The 12,603-nt window shown below is 36.9% G+C and overlaps 1 protein-coding gene across 1 annotated transcript in view; it reads left to right on the top strand.

Annotated features, from left to right (window-relative positions):
- The first annotated feature begins 872 nt into the window (after positions 1 to 872).
- KCNK2 (potassium two pore domain channel subfamily K member 2) overlaps positions 873 to 12,603 on the top strand; it is a 2,050,773-nt gene continuing 2,039,042 nt past the window's right edge. The window contains exon 1 of the mRNA XM_044061365.1: positions 873 to 1,110. Within this exon, the coding sequence (XP_043917300.1) occupies position 1,110 (1 nt within the window). The 5' untranslated portion in view covers positions 873 to 1,109. The remainder of the gene's footprint in view (positions 1,111 to 12,603) is intronic.

Here is a 12,603-nt window from a genome sequence, read left to right as displayed (position 1 = left end):
ATATTAACATAAATTTGAAAATATTGGGTGGCACGATGCCAGGGTAATACTATGGGCTAGGCTTGTAAAGGCTCCAGGGCCATTAGCCTAGTACACACCTATGAACCTATAAGTGGCAAACAAAGATTAATTTCTCCACTAAAGGACATGCTAGACTTACCGTCTTAGTGTCATTTTGTTAACAAATCCTTGTCCTTTCTATTACCGTCTAGTACTAGCTGGTAAGTCATTAAATTAAAGAAGACAGACCCCAACAAGTTCTGGCCACCATAAGAAGGTATGGGTGTGAACTGAAAGTATACACAAATTTGCTTCAAGCTTGAGGGAGTTAAGGGTAGATTTAATAACTTTTCAGATGCTCAAGGTGGCTCATTTTTCCTTGAAAATAAGATTTTTGCAGGAAAAACACACTCTCCGCTGGCTTAAATGTCTTATTTTAATATTGGTAAGGAAATAAAGAGTTGCATTATAAAAATGTAGTTGCCTGATTATTATTATTATTATTATTATTATTATTATTATTATTATTATATTAAGGTATCTGAGTTGTAGTTTAACAGTTTGCTGCGTTATTTAAAGGAAAGTTATGAGTCACTTGAATTGATGTGTCATTTTCACCTCCCTCCCCCCAGCCACGACTAAACTGCCCAAATCAGCACTGTCCTGGGAAAGGATGTACAGGTAGCAACCCTAAATTTGGTTACTTTGTTAGTTAAGTGAAGCATACGTGATTACGGGCAGTTAGGTTTGGTGCATTACAGTTAGAAGAGAGAAAAGCTACAAAGTGAATTCACGCAACTACGAAAAACACGTGAACATCATCCTTACACCTTTGCCATCTGTATTTTTGTCTCTTGTACTTAGTGCTTGCGGTGGCCAGGATCTCCGTCAGTGCTGGGTAGAAATACTTGATGGACAGAGAAAAAAGGTTTGGAAGGGAGACCTCCGCAGGCACCACAAGGAGCAGCAGCCTTAGTACTGTCAGCTTCACAGGAGCGCTGGCTTAGCTGCTGGTCCGGTCTTGGACTACTCCCGATTCTTCATACAAGTACCCTCCGGGAAACAGCTGCTGATGAAGGGGGAGAGCCTCAGAGCACCTGTAAATAAATAGTAAGCGTGTCAAGCAATTATTTTAACGTTTTAGCAGTCGTGGAATGGAATCCTGCATAGCTGTGTTTAAATTGCACCGTGTAAGGTTTCTCTTCAGCCATAGCCATGCTTTGTGAGCTTTTTTTGTATTAATGTATATTGTCTACGATTTCACAGAAACAGTCGGTATCTCTTTTTCTCTTGCATAGTCTGCGGTGCCACACAGTGAATTTACCTGTGTTGCTGCACTGAGTGATTTATTTATGCGAGTTTCTTGAGCTAAAACCAGCACGTGCTCCAGTGATCTGTATTATATTGCTGTTATTGCATGACCCCTTTCATACAGAACACACAAGTGGTGCAGTTCTCGCATAAAGGTAGAATAACGCTTTATCTACTAAGTCTGTAATGTATAATTCTATCATATTATTTGGTGCACCTTATACGTGCAAGGCTCAGCATCAGTGGCTGATTAAAAGAAGCAGACACTTTCATTGTAAGGCATTAATACCATCTGAGCTTTGTGCTTTGTTTGCCTTGTTCTAAATTCAATACGATTCAATAAGGTGCAGTCTGGTGAGCGTTGCTTCTGGAGTGAAGGGACACAATAAATTATTTATAGCTGGTAAGGTTGATTAATCTTTGTATTTTATACGTGGAGCTTTACCTTTCCTAACGGAATAAAAACCTGATTTCTTTGCAGAAACTGCTAAAATCCTGAACCAATGCGGTTATTTAAACAAAAAGGTTATCATTTCCCTCCCAAAATAAATCACTGCACTAGACTTGTATGTTAGTCTTAGGCATTATTTTCTAACATATCCTGCTTTCCGAAAAACATTGTGCTTGTGGTGGATACGCGAGATTTGTGTGTGTGTGTGTGTGTGTGTGTCTGTGTGTGTGTGTGTGTACGTGTGTGTGTGTATACACATATCCGCACAAATTTTCTGTGAAAGAATGGTTTTCAAGCGAAGCAGTACATTGGCATGAAAATCCATTTCAGAGGAGCCGTCATTTGGTCACAAAGGATAAAGCATGTTCTTTCACAACCTCTTTTGCTCAGAAAAGTTTGGACCTACTGGTAAGCATTACCTGTTCTCGCAGTCGAATCATACTTGTGGCTGTGCAGAAAAATTAAAGTGAAACATTTCTCTAGGTAAACAACCATCCCAGTTGTCACCCACTGTTTTTAATGCTATTGTTGCTAGTAGTAAGGCCATACAGATGAGCAGATAACCACTTGTCAAAATGCCTAGTAACATTTTGCCATTGGAGCTTTTCGTAATATTACTGCTGTTCTTGTTACAGAGACTGCACACTGACCCATATGGGTGTGGATTGGAACAGTATTTAAAATATATGTATAAAATGTGTGAATACACTTGTGTAGGTGCATTGCTTAAGTGTTTGTTCATGCAAAGTCAGCTATTTTAAAGTCAGTGCTGTGTTTTATGAAAGAGAACTGTTGTCTTGTACCCCATAGCCCAGATGTTTTGCAGGTGTGAACAGAGGTGGCTAATATATGAATGAGCATCCATACATGGTAATGAGATGCAATGCTTGCCTACATATGCTGGCACTTAACAAACCATCTGTTATATTGAGAAAGTATAACCCAAGTTTGTGTCAATAAGGCAAGAGCGTGTACATAGCTGGCGTGTGCTGCACCGGGAACTAAGCAGTTTAATATTGGGAGCTGATGGAAACTGACATTTCAATTGCTTACAAGATTTACTTTTATTACTTATCCATTTGTTTGTATCCCCTTTGTAGACAAGAAATGCGAACTAGGCAAGCTCTTCAGAAATCCTCTTCTAAGGTGCAAAGTTTATGGTTTTGTTGAGGAAAGAGAGAGAGTTACTCTGTTACAGTGAATCATGGAATTGGGTTAAAATGATAGTACCTGCTTTTTTCTTGATAGTTTGTTTTATCAAATAAATAAAATTCATACACGATACCTTCGTCAACACTTCACTTTATAGTGTGACCTGTTTGGCAAAGCTGAACTTTGAAATGAATCCAAGTATACTGTCTAGATTTTAAAGGGACACCTGTATTTTTTCTGAACATTTTGCTTCATTCCTCGCTCTAAGTTAAAATGTATCCCTAAATGGGGGTCTTTTCCCTATTTGTTTCTTGCATCCCTATCTCTGGAGAGTAAAAACTGAGAACTCTAAATGTATGTCCTGTATAGATGGAACCCTTACTACCTGACTTTTGGAGATCAGACTCTCAGACAACTTCACCACCATTTATATAGGTATTATACATCAACAAAGTAACATCATCAGGCCTGCAGCATTTAAAGTGCAAGAGGTCACTAATGGGAATACAAGCCTTTCCTACATGGTGATGTCAAGGATTGCATATTCATGTAGAAATACATCAGGATAAACAGTATCCTTCAGCAACACATAGAAAATTGAGATTCTAATTGTTTATTTTCTCTGTTTCCATGGCTGTATAAAATGCAGAACAAGAGCTCCTTACTGCAATATGGCATGCAAAGGTCATCAGCTTGTGGACAGTATGGCTGATTTAATAACATCACTGCCTAAGGAGTCATGATGGTGTGCACTGCAGTAACTGAAAACATCTGCCTTATTTAGACACATGGCATATTGCATGTTACTGATCCCGGGTCTTCAGTGTAAATGAGATTTTGACTCAGGGAGCTTAACTTGGCTAACACAAATATATAAATAAATAAAATATATTTCATATTTGGAAGTATATTGTAAGAGGACACACACATTTTCTTCTCACTGTGGAGTGATTCTGTAATGATACTGCTGAGTCAGATTAATTCGTTCAGCATTTGATATCAGCACAGCAATGTTTAAGATGCATATGTAACGTATGCCTCCACAAAATGAATTTAAAGACAAAGTATTGAAGGACTGTTGAAACCATCTCTTATTCTCCTGTCAGTTTTCACACTGGATTCAAATAACTACAAAATAATACAGTGCACAGAACTGAACCCATAATTTAAATATCTTGCAAATTTGGTTAGATTTTAATATTAGTAGTTGTGTGTCAGTGTCCAAATAAATACCTGATAAACCATTAAACATTAATGTATTCTTTATGTCAGCCTGTGTGTTTTGTAGGACGTTATGAGAAGCGAGGCCAGTATTAAATACTTATGGTTCAGTGTATCAAAAACTGAAAGTAGAATTCCCTGTCACTGCAATGCAGAAAGAGACTATTGCAATATGTGAAATTCTCCAAAGGCAAAACAACAAACTACATCTGAACGTGGAAACGATGATAAAAGTATTTTCACAGAGTAAAGAGTTACTTTGGTGAAGCAGGCTGTCTGCTTACATCACAACTATCCAGATGTAATTCTCACTAAAAGCACTAATCTAACACATGAAAATATTAACAGGGGGAGGGGGATTTCAAACAGATTAACCAAGTCTTTACAGATTTCAGGAATGAGCAGTACGTTGAGAGAAAGTGAATTTATTTTGGACAAACTGAGCTTTCCATTGTGAAAGATTTTGGCTGTGTGCCAGGCATCACACTGTTTCACATGCAGTGAATTATCATTTATTTGTTTATTTATTTATTTATTTTTTGAGCAGGTACATTCCTCTAAAGCAGTATTTATCCTGTACAAGAGAAATTTGGTCAAGGCAGAGTCACTTCCCTTCTCTTCATTCAAAGTACCAACACTTACATGAGTTCAAAATAAAATAAAATATGAAAAATGCACAAAATGTGACCACACAAACAACTTTAATGAAGATTTTGATAAGGACCTAGCACCTTCATCTGCAAATTAGACTTCTTAAGAATATTTTCCACACAATCAGTTTAAAACATACATAATGGCATCAATTGTTGGTCAAAGTCCAATCAAAAATAATACTAATTGAAAAGATCCATGACACAACTACATCACTGAATAAATTAAAACAAAATAAAACACATTAAATATGTATATATATTTTAATATGTCATAACAAAATTGAATTCATTTTTTAAAACAGAAATTATTTTAAACAATAACATATATACCAAAATATAAACTTGCCTTTAGATATTACCATAACTTTTACAATAATAAAAAGACATGCATGCAAAAAAAATCTAATCAGAAATGTATATCAAACTTGATTTCTTTTCAAGCAGAGAGTTGATACTAATAGTGTAGTTAATGGTTGGAAATATGTTGGCCCCTAATCTAACTTGGCCCCAACATTCTTTACCCTCTGTTTTTCCCAGGTCCTGTGAGTGGGCATACCTTGATTTTCTCTATTACTATGAAAAGAACTCTGTTAAATCCAGAGCATTCCCAGCATGTTTAGCTAAAGCAGTTTTAGTGTTACCCACTCTAATGGCATAGTTGCCTTCATATGTATGCTCCCTAAGAGTCATCTTGGTCTTATCAATATAAAATACTCCACATCTTTGGCAATCTGTAAGCTGATGTTAAAGATTTCATGCCGCTTAGAAATCTCCCCAAAGCCAATTGTGGCACTTAAGTATGAGTTTACTTTGCAGATGGTCTACTGTCACATGAAACAAAATGTGATACTACCTCTATAGATAAGCCATTGATCTGGGAACCCAGTGGACCAAAACAGTCCAGCTTGCTTTTTAGCAAGAGCTGACAAAAACTACGTATCACTTCTTATATTAGAACAAACTCCTCACATGTGTTACATTAGGGACTTAGTATGTGTTATTTAATAATACTTGATGAAAAGTAAGGCTGCTGTTCATAAGGAAGATTACCTACCTGTGGGCTTGGCTTTACCAAAGGACTGCCATGGGATTTTGATGTCTAATCTTACTAATCACAATGTTGTTGTACTTTGTTTTCAAAATTTCAAGCATAGAGTACTTAGTAAATACATTTTTAATGCGTGCACCCATGATAACTTGTTAGTCACGATGCAGACCTGTCACAGTTAATTAATGCTCTTACTTATGATTCAGTTATCTCTCATTTTATATTTTATTGTTTATTTTCCCAAACAAATTTGTTTCTTGGCTTTCCTTATTTGTTTCATGTTCTACTATCATGAGCAGCAAAAGCCTCACAGAAAAAGGAAATGCTTGTCTTGTACTGAACTGAGATTTTATTCTTTGTGAACTCCCCCATTATCAATTTCTTGTAAAAGGCAATCTATGTATGTGTTCTTGATACAATATCTAAATTTCTTCCTGAATGTACAGCATTGTAAAAGCTCCAGTAAGAGCTCCAAATAACAGAATTTTAATATCAGCATTTATTATTGATAACAACTCCCAGTATTCAAGACAGCATTCACTTCGTGTGATAGTATAATGATCATGCCCTTCCTTATTAATTTGTTTTGGTATTTCTCTACTGAGAGAGTCTGCCTGTGGCAGAAGTATTTATTTCTAGTGGAGGCCCAGGGAGGAAAGCTCTACAGAGAAATAGCAGTTACAGTTATACATTTTTAAAACAAGGTATGACTTATTGAACAATATTCTTAATGATAAGTTAGAATATATAATAACTTGTTGTTACTAACATAATAAAGACATTGAGAAGTTTGCATACATTGCTAAATTTGATTTATAAAAGTTAAATATAGGAAATGAGGACAGTGTAAGTGTAAACTGCTGTTAGCCAGAGAAGAAAACAAACCAGTTATTGATTATGGTTTAGTAGATGCTGTTTATAGTCAGAGTGGAGGAGGAAGACAGTAGCAGAAGAAGAAGAAATCATATGAGGAGTCAATAGTTGAGACATTCTTTGGTAAAGGGTATTAGGAATAAGGTGAGAGGATGTCAGATAGGTGGAAATATTCTAGGATGTCTAGCTTCACGAAAACAGAATGTTAAGTTCAACCCTGAGTAGAGCAGGAGGAGGGCCATGACTAAGACAGATTCTCTTTTATAAGGTATTTAAAGTTGTAGAGGTTGTGTACAGCTCTAATAGATAATGGAATGGAATGCCACGTATTGGCAATTGAGGCAAAAGAGTAAAGACTATGTCCATAGGACTTTTCTGTTTTTTATATGCTGAGGTGTTGCTTCTCATTAGATGAGTGGTCTCGCTGGGTGAAAGGTATGTAGAACAGAACTTAGACAAGGAAAGGGTTTTGTTAGAATGTTGTGGGAGATGACAAGTTGGGAAGAGAGTTAGTTGGCAAAGTAGTTCAAGCCAACTCAAATCCCTAAGGACAGCTCAGTGATAGGTGAGGTAATGATTATTAGTAGCTAATTTGGCCACTTGGTTCTGATCCACTTCAAGTTTAGCTTTTATGGAGGCCTGGAGGTTGTTAAGGATAGGGGCACCATACAAGAGGTAAGTGAGGAGGTAGGCTGTTGCTAGAGTGCTTTTAGTGTTGTTACTTAGGAAGTCAGCCTAACTTCTGGTGTGTCTTTTATGTTAATTTGGACATGGAGATCAGATTTAATGTTGTGAGCTATTATTACTCCAAGGAGTTTTGTATGAAGAGGCTATTTCAATTTCTGTTTTGCTCTGTGAAAAGATTATAAAATAGTTTTTGTTGTGCACATGTGATTTTGGGAAAATAGCAGTAACTTGTTTTCTTGGTTTTGAGGAATAGTTGGGCAGTACTGAGTCAGGTTTCAATGGAAGTGAAGGCATCTTGTGCAATTTAGAACAGTTGTTATAGATTATTAGAAGTTTATATTAGTGTGGAATCATCCACATATTGAATATGGGAGGCTTGAGTAGTGGAGGTACAGAGATTGTTGATAAAAATGTTGAAGAGGAGGGACCAAGAATAGAGCCGTGGGGGTATACTAGCATTGATGGATAAGTACGGAGACAGGATGATCTGTCATTTTACAAACTGTTGCCTATCAGCTGTTAGGCTGCTGTAGTATGGGAAGTGATAGTCCAAGACTGGACATTTGATGCAGGAGTTTACTGCAGAAAACCGTATCAAAGACTTTAGAGAATGATTGAAGAATAGGGAGGAGACATGTTTGCCTGGATCCCTGTGTTTGTTAGTAGTGTCCAAGCAGGATATTAGAGCAGTAGTTGTGCTATGTGCTGAGCAAAAAGCATACTGGGTAGAGCTTAGGGGATGCTCTTATAAGAGGTAGTGAGAAGTAGTTTAGGTATGCATTTTTGAGGATTTTAGAGACAGGTGGCAGTATTACAATGTGCCACAAATTGGATACATATACTATGTTGCCACCTTTATGAATAGGAATGATATATGTTTTTTTCCATAGGGATGGTACATAGGATTGAAGTATAGACATATTTATTATGATGGTGATTGAGTAAACTATGGCTTCAGCTGACATTTTAATGTATTCTGGAGGGAAATAATCAGAAGCTGTGGAGCAAGGTTTGAGCTTCAGTAGAATTTTTTATAGTTGTTATTATGTAGTAAAGCTGAAAGAGTTAGATGTTAAGGCAGAGGATGAAGGGAATTGGTGGAAGCAGTAAGAGACGTATTGTAATGGGATGCTGAAGAAGCTTTAAGTCAGTGGTCTGGGAGGTAGTGAGGAGTTGTTTTGGAAGGTGAGTGGATGGACAGGAGAAGGGTGGTGAGTTGGTTAGGGCTGCATTGCTATCTATGAAATAAATGTTGAATGTGGTTGCAATTTCTAAAGGTGCCCTATTAGGAGAAAAAAATTGGTTCTTTATTTGATCATGGAGTTAGTCATTTATGTATTGAGGACCAGAATTTTTTGTTTTGTTTTTATGATAAAGTTAAAAAATATTCCCAGGTGGAATGGACTGCTCAGGAGCCAAAAACCTCCTGGCTCCTAAGCAATCCATTTCACCTGGGACTATTTTTTGGTTATTAGTTCTGTTCTTTCCCGGTTCCTCATTTGACTTGTGGTTTATGATTAACTTGTAGATGGTTGTAGTATTATTCTTTATCTTTGTCATAGCAGAAAGCATGTGGCACCATCCACAGAATGTGCCACCCCCATGGGATTGTTATAGTCTTGCTGTAGCAATGCTGCAAGTTTCATTGCCCAGTTATAGAATTCCAAGATGTATGCATCCAAGCCCCTAAATGTCCTTCTCTTCCCACTTGTAATTGGGCATTCTAAATAGGCATAATCTTTCAGTTCTAGTTTCCACATGCCTGACTTCAGATTCCTTTATCAGGTTTCCCAGTTTTCTCTTGGTCTTTTCCATATAATTTTCACAACAATTTTTGAAACACTAGACAATCTCCTTATTCTCCTCTACTGTCCTACCTCTTGCTTTATAAAACTCCTTTATACCTCTGTTCTGTCTGCTTTCTTTAGATTTCCTGACTAAATATAGCCTCATACATTTTGAGTTAACTCTCTAAAATGTCTGCATGTGAATACATTTAGCTTGTACAGTTTTATATTCCATTCCCCTATCATTTGCTGAATTTCCTTTTCATAGTCTGCTTATAATACCACATTGTCTGCATACAGCAGCTTTGTTGATATGGGTTGTCCACCCTGTTTGCTAATATATTCAATTTCAATTGCATACTCATGAAACAAACTTCCATTGTCCCTTCGCTCCACTACCAAAAGTGGTGAATTCAAAAATCAACTAAAAATTCATTTCCAACATGCATGGATATGTACTTGTCAGGAAATTACCTAATGGATTTTTCTTCTTCTCTCAATTAACATATCTGCCTGATATCTAACTAAACTGTCTACATATATTACACTCTCTGCAGTTAGTACCTACACTATTAAATGCACCTTTGTTGTACTATGCCATGATGTTACTCCATACCTCTCAATCGTAGAGAATTCCTCGGTAAATGCTGGTTTTGCAGGCAAAATATTGGGGTTCCACAAATTCCTAAGTGACACCTTTAATTTCCAAATCTCCTGAGTTTTTATATTTTTTTAACTGTTCCTGATATCATCAAATGCAGGGCATGCGTGATGGCATCAGCACAATTCAACAGCCCAGCTTCTACAACTTAATTTATTTAACTTTACCAGTCCCGACTCCCGGCAGTTTCTTTCTTCTCCTGGGTCCTGGTAAGGCAAAAAAAAAATATTGTCATTTAATTCTTAGGAATGGTCTTTGCACTGGGCTCAAGTGCTAGCATTTTGAATGTTTAGCATTTTGAATGTTTAGACGATGTCGGGTCGGTCTTCATGCTGCATTAATTTGCTTACAAGAAACTACTGCTATTGTATTTGCTTAATTTGAATGTTAGTACAAGATGAGCTCTGCAAGTGTACTGCTTACTTGTGTGCATTTCCCACTTAAGGGGTTGAGTCAAGACTTGAGTGCTAGTTCCTTTGAATTTTGAATGTTTAGCGGTATTGCATTTTGCAGTTTGAATGTTTAGGACACGCAATTTGCAGTTTGAATGTTTAGGGCTCAAGTGCTAGTTTCTTTGCAGTTTGAATGGTTAGGATTCGAGTGCTAGTTCCTTTGCAGTTTGAATGTTTAGAGCTATTGCATAGCTCACTTAAGGGTTTGAGTGCTATAGGTACAATTTTTAAACAATGCTCTTATAAACTTAAAAATTGATATACTAAAAGATTTTGCATTAGTGTGCATTTTCTGAAGGTTATGAAGTCTGGAATACAAATTCTGTTATTATTTAATGACATCCGTCCTCTGTGACTTGCCAGAAAACCACACATTTTATAAGTAATGGTTATATATAGGAGGCAAAAATCTGAATATTCTGTGGAGATCTGATTCTCAACATTTGAAAGTTATAATGCTATGTAATGTGTGAACATCAAACACATTTCTACCCTTGAGTTTGCTTTGTTTTTGGACTTGATCAGTAGCTACACAATTTGCACGCTTGTTGTCACAATCCCTTTTGCATATTACAGCCAAGAAAAGTTGAAAGGTACATATTTGTTTCTCATTTTATATTTACTGCTTTTGGTGATGGGCCACTCAGTTGTCAATAGCTGCAATAATAAATGATTGTCAGTTACAGTAGTCTAATAACTCGCAAAAGGGATTGGAGTTCGGAACCAGAAAAAAAATGTATTTAAAATGTACCATCACCTGACGCTGACTGATTTTAGCAACAACTCTGCAGTAAAGCATTTTTTTACAGTAATTAATCCCCCCTTCTATCCCTGCCACTCACAGATGCATTTATCTGTCTTAGTAAAAGAAAAATAAAACTATTGTGTGAAGAGATGTTAGTGTAACTTGTAAGGTGGTTAAAGATAATTTGTTCGCTTGTGCTATGAAGTGACCTTTGAAATCAAGGTTTTGTTAAAGCAGAGTAAGCACTTTCTTTTTGAAAGCTCAGATGGTTATTCCCACCCTTTGGAACCCTCCCTGGGGTGCTTTCTGTTTTCTGCACACACCCCTTTCCATGAGCCCAGCCCCTGATAGTTCCTTTGTGTTGTTATTGCATTTCTTGCTTCTTTACAGTTTAAATGTTTAGACAATGTTATTAAGGGAGGTGTGTGTGTGTGTGTGTGTGTGTGTGTGTGTGTGTGTGTGTGTGTGTGTGTGTGTGTGTGTGTGTGTGTGTGTGTGTGTTCCTCTTAAAAACTTGTGGTTTTTTGGCAAATCAGTGAGAACTGAATTCACTAAATAGTGATAACAATAACCATTTAAGTTTCAGTCTTCCTATCTTTCAGGAAATGCATGGTAACACAAAACTTTTTATTCTAGCAACTTTCTAAGATTATACAAACAATGTTTAAAATGTGGCCCTGGCTTTGGGCTCTGCCCCCCAAATACATTTTGGCTTTTTCCAGATTTCTTGTGCTGCATAGTTCTTCGGGCAGAGAGGAGTTTAGTGCTGCTAATGGCAAGTTGGTTTGTGTTGTTAGTAGCACAATGGGTAGTATGCTTGTTTTTGATTCAGACAGCTGTGGGTTCTACTCTCACAGTATGTATTACTGTATGGGTTGTACTTTTAAAGGGGGTGGATGCTGCAGTCCTGGGAATGTCCTCTTTGGTGGAGATACCTAGTAACTATGAACCTGTTATAAGTTTGCCATTCATTCCCTATTGCAATATTACTAGCTTATCAGTTTTTTTTAATGTAGCATAGGAATTTATTCTTTATTAGCAATGGGCACTTTATTTGTAGGTGAAACAATGACATATAAAGTTGTTTGCTAGCATTAGCCTCTTTATTAGTTACAGATCTCTTTAATGTGGAATTATTTAATGACTTGTCTTTTGCATTTTCTTTGAATGTGGATTTCAATGCTGTTTCAATGAATGTGAGTTTCAAGGGCAGAGACGTTTTAATACTAAGTCTATTTTCATTATGAGATTGCATTGCTTTGTTTAGCAGATGTCTATTAGTGTTTGTGCTACAAAATGTAAAATAAAAGTTTTAAATGAAATCCAAATAATCATTGCAGACATAAAGCAGTATGCACATTACTGTGTTTATGGTAAATGGGGCAAAACAGTCAAGAAATGGGACATTGGAATAACTACAGAGGGAAGGGCTGTCTATGGTGGCCCCATTTGATCATGATTTTGTGAGGGGAGAAGGCGGCAAACTCAAAGACAGCCCTGGGTGGCACAAACTCTAGCTACGCCACTGATCATTAGGCCATGAAGAATGACTTTTGGAAGTC

This window comes from Protopterus annectens, chromosome 1.part0, assembly GCF_019279795.1.
Source record: "Protopterus annectens isolate FY-2018-M chromosome 1.part0, PAN1.0, whole genome shotgun sequence".
In the NCBI taxonomy this organism is placed as follows: domain Eukaryota; kingdom Metazoa; phylum Chordata; order Ceratodontiformes; family Protopteridae; genus Protopterus; species Protopterus annectens.
This window is presented reverse-complemented; position numbering and strand designations above follow the sequence as displayed.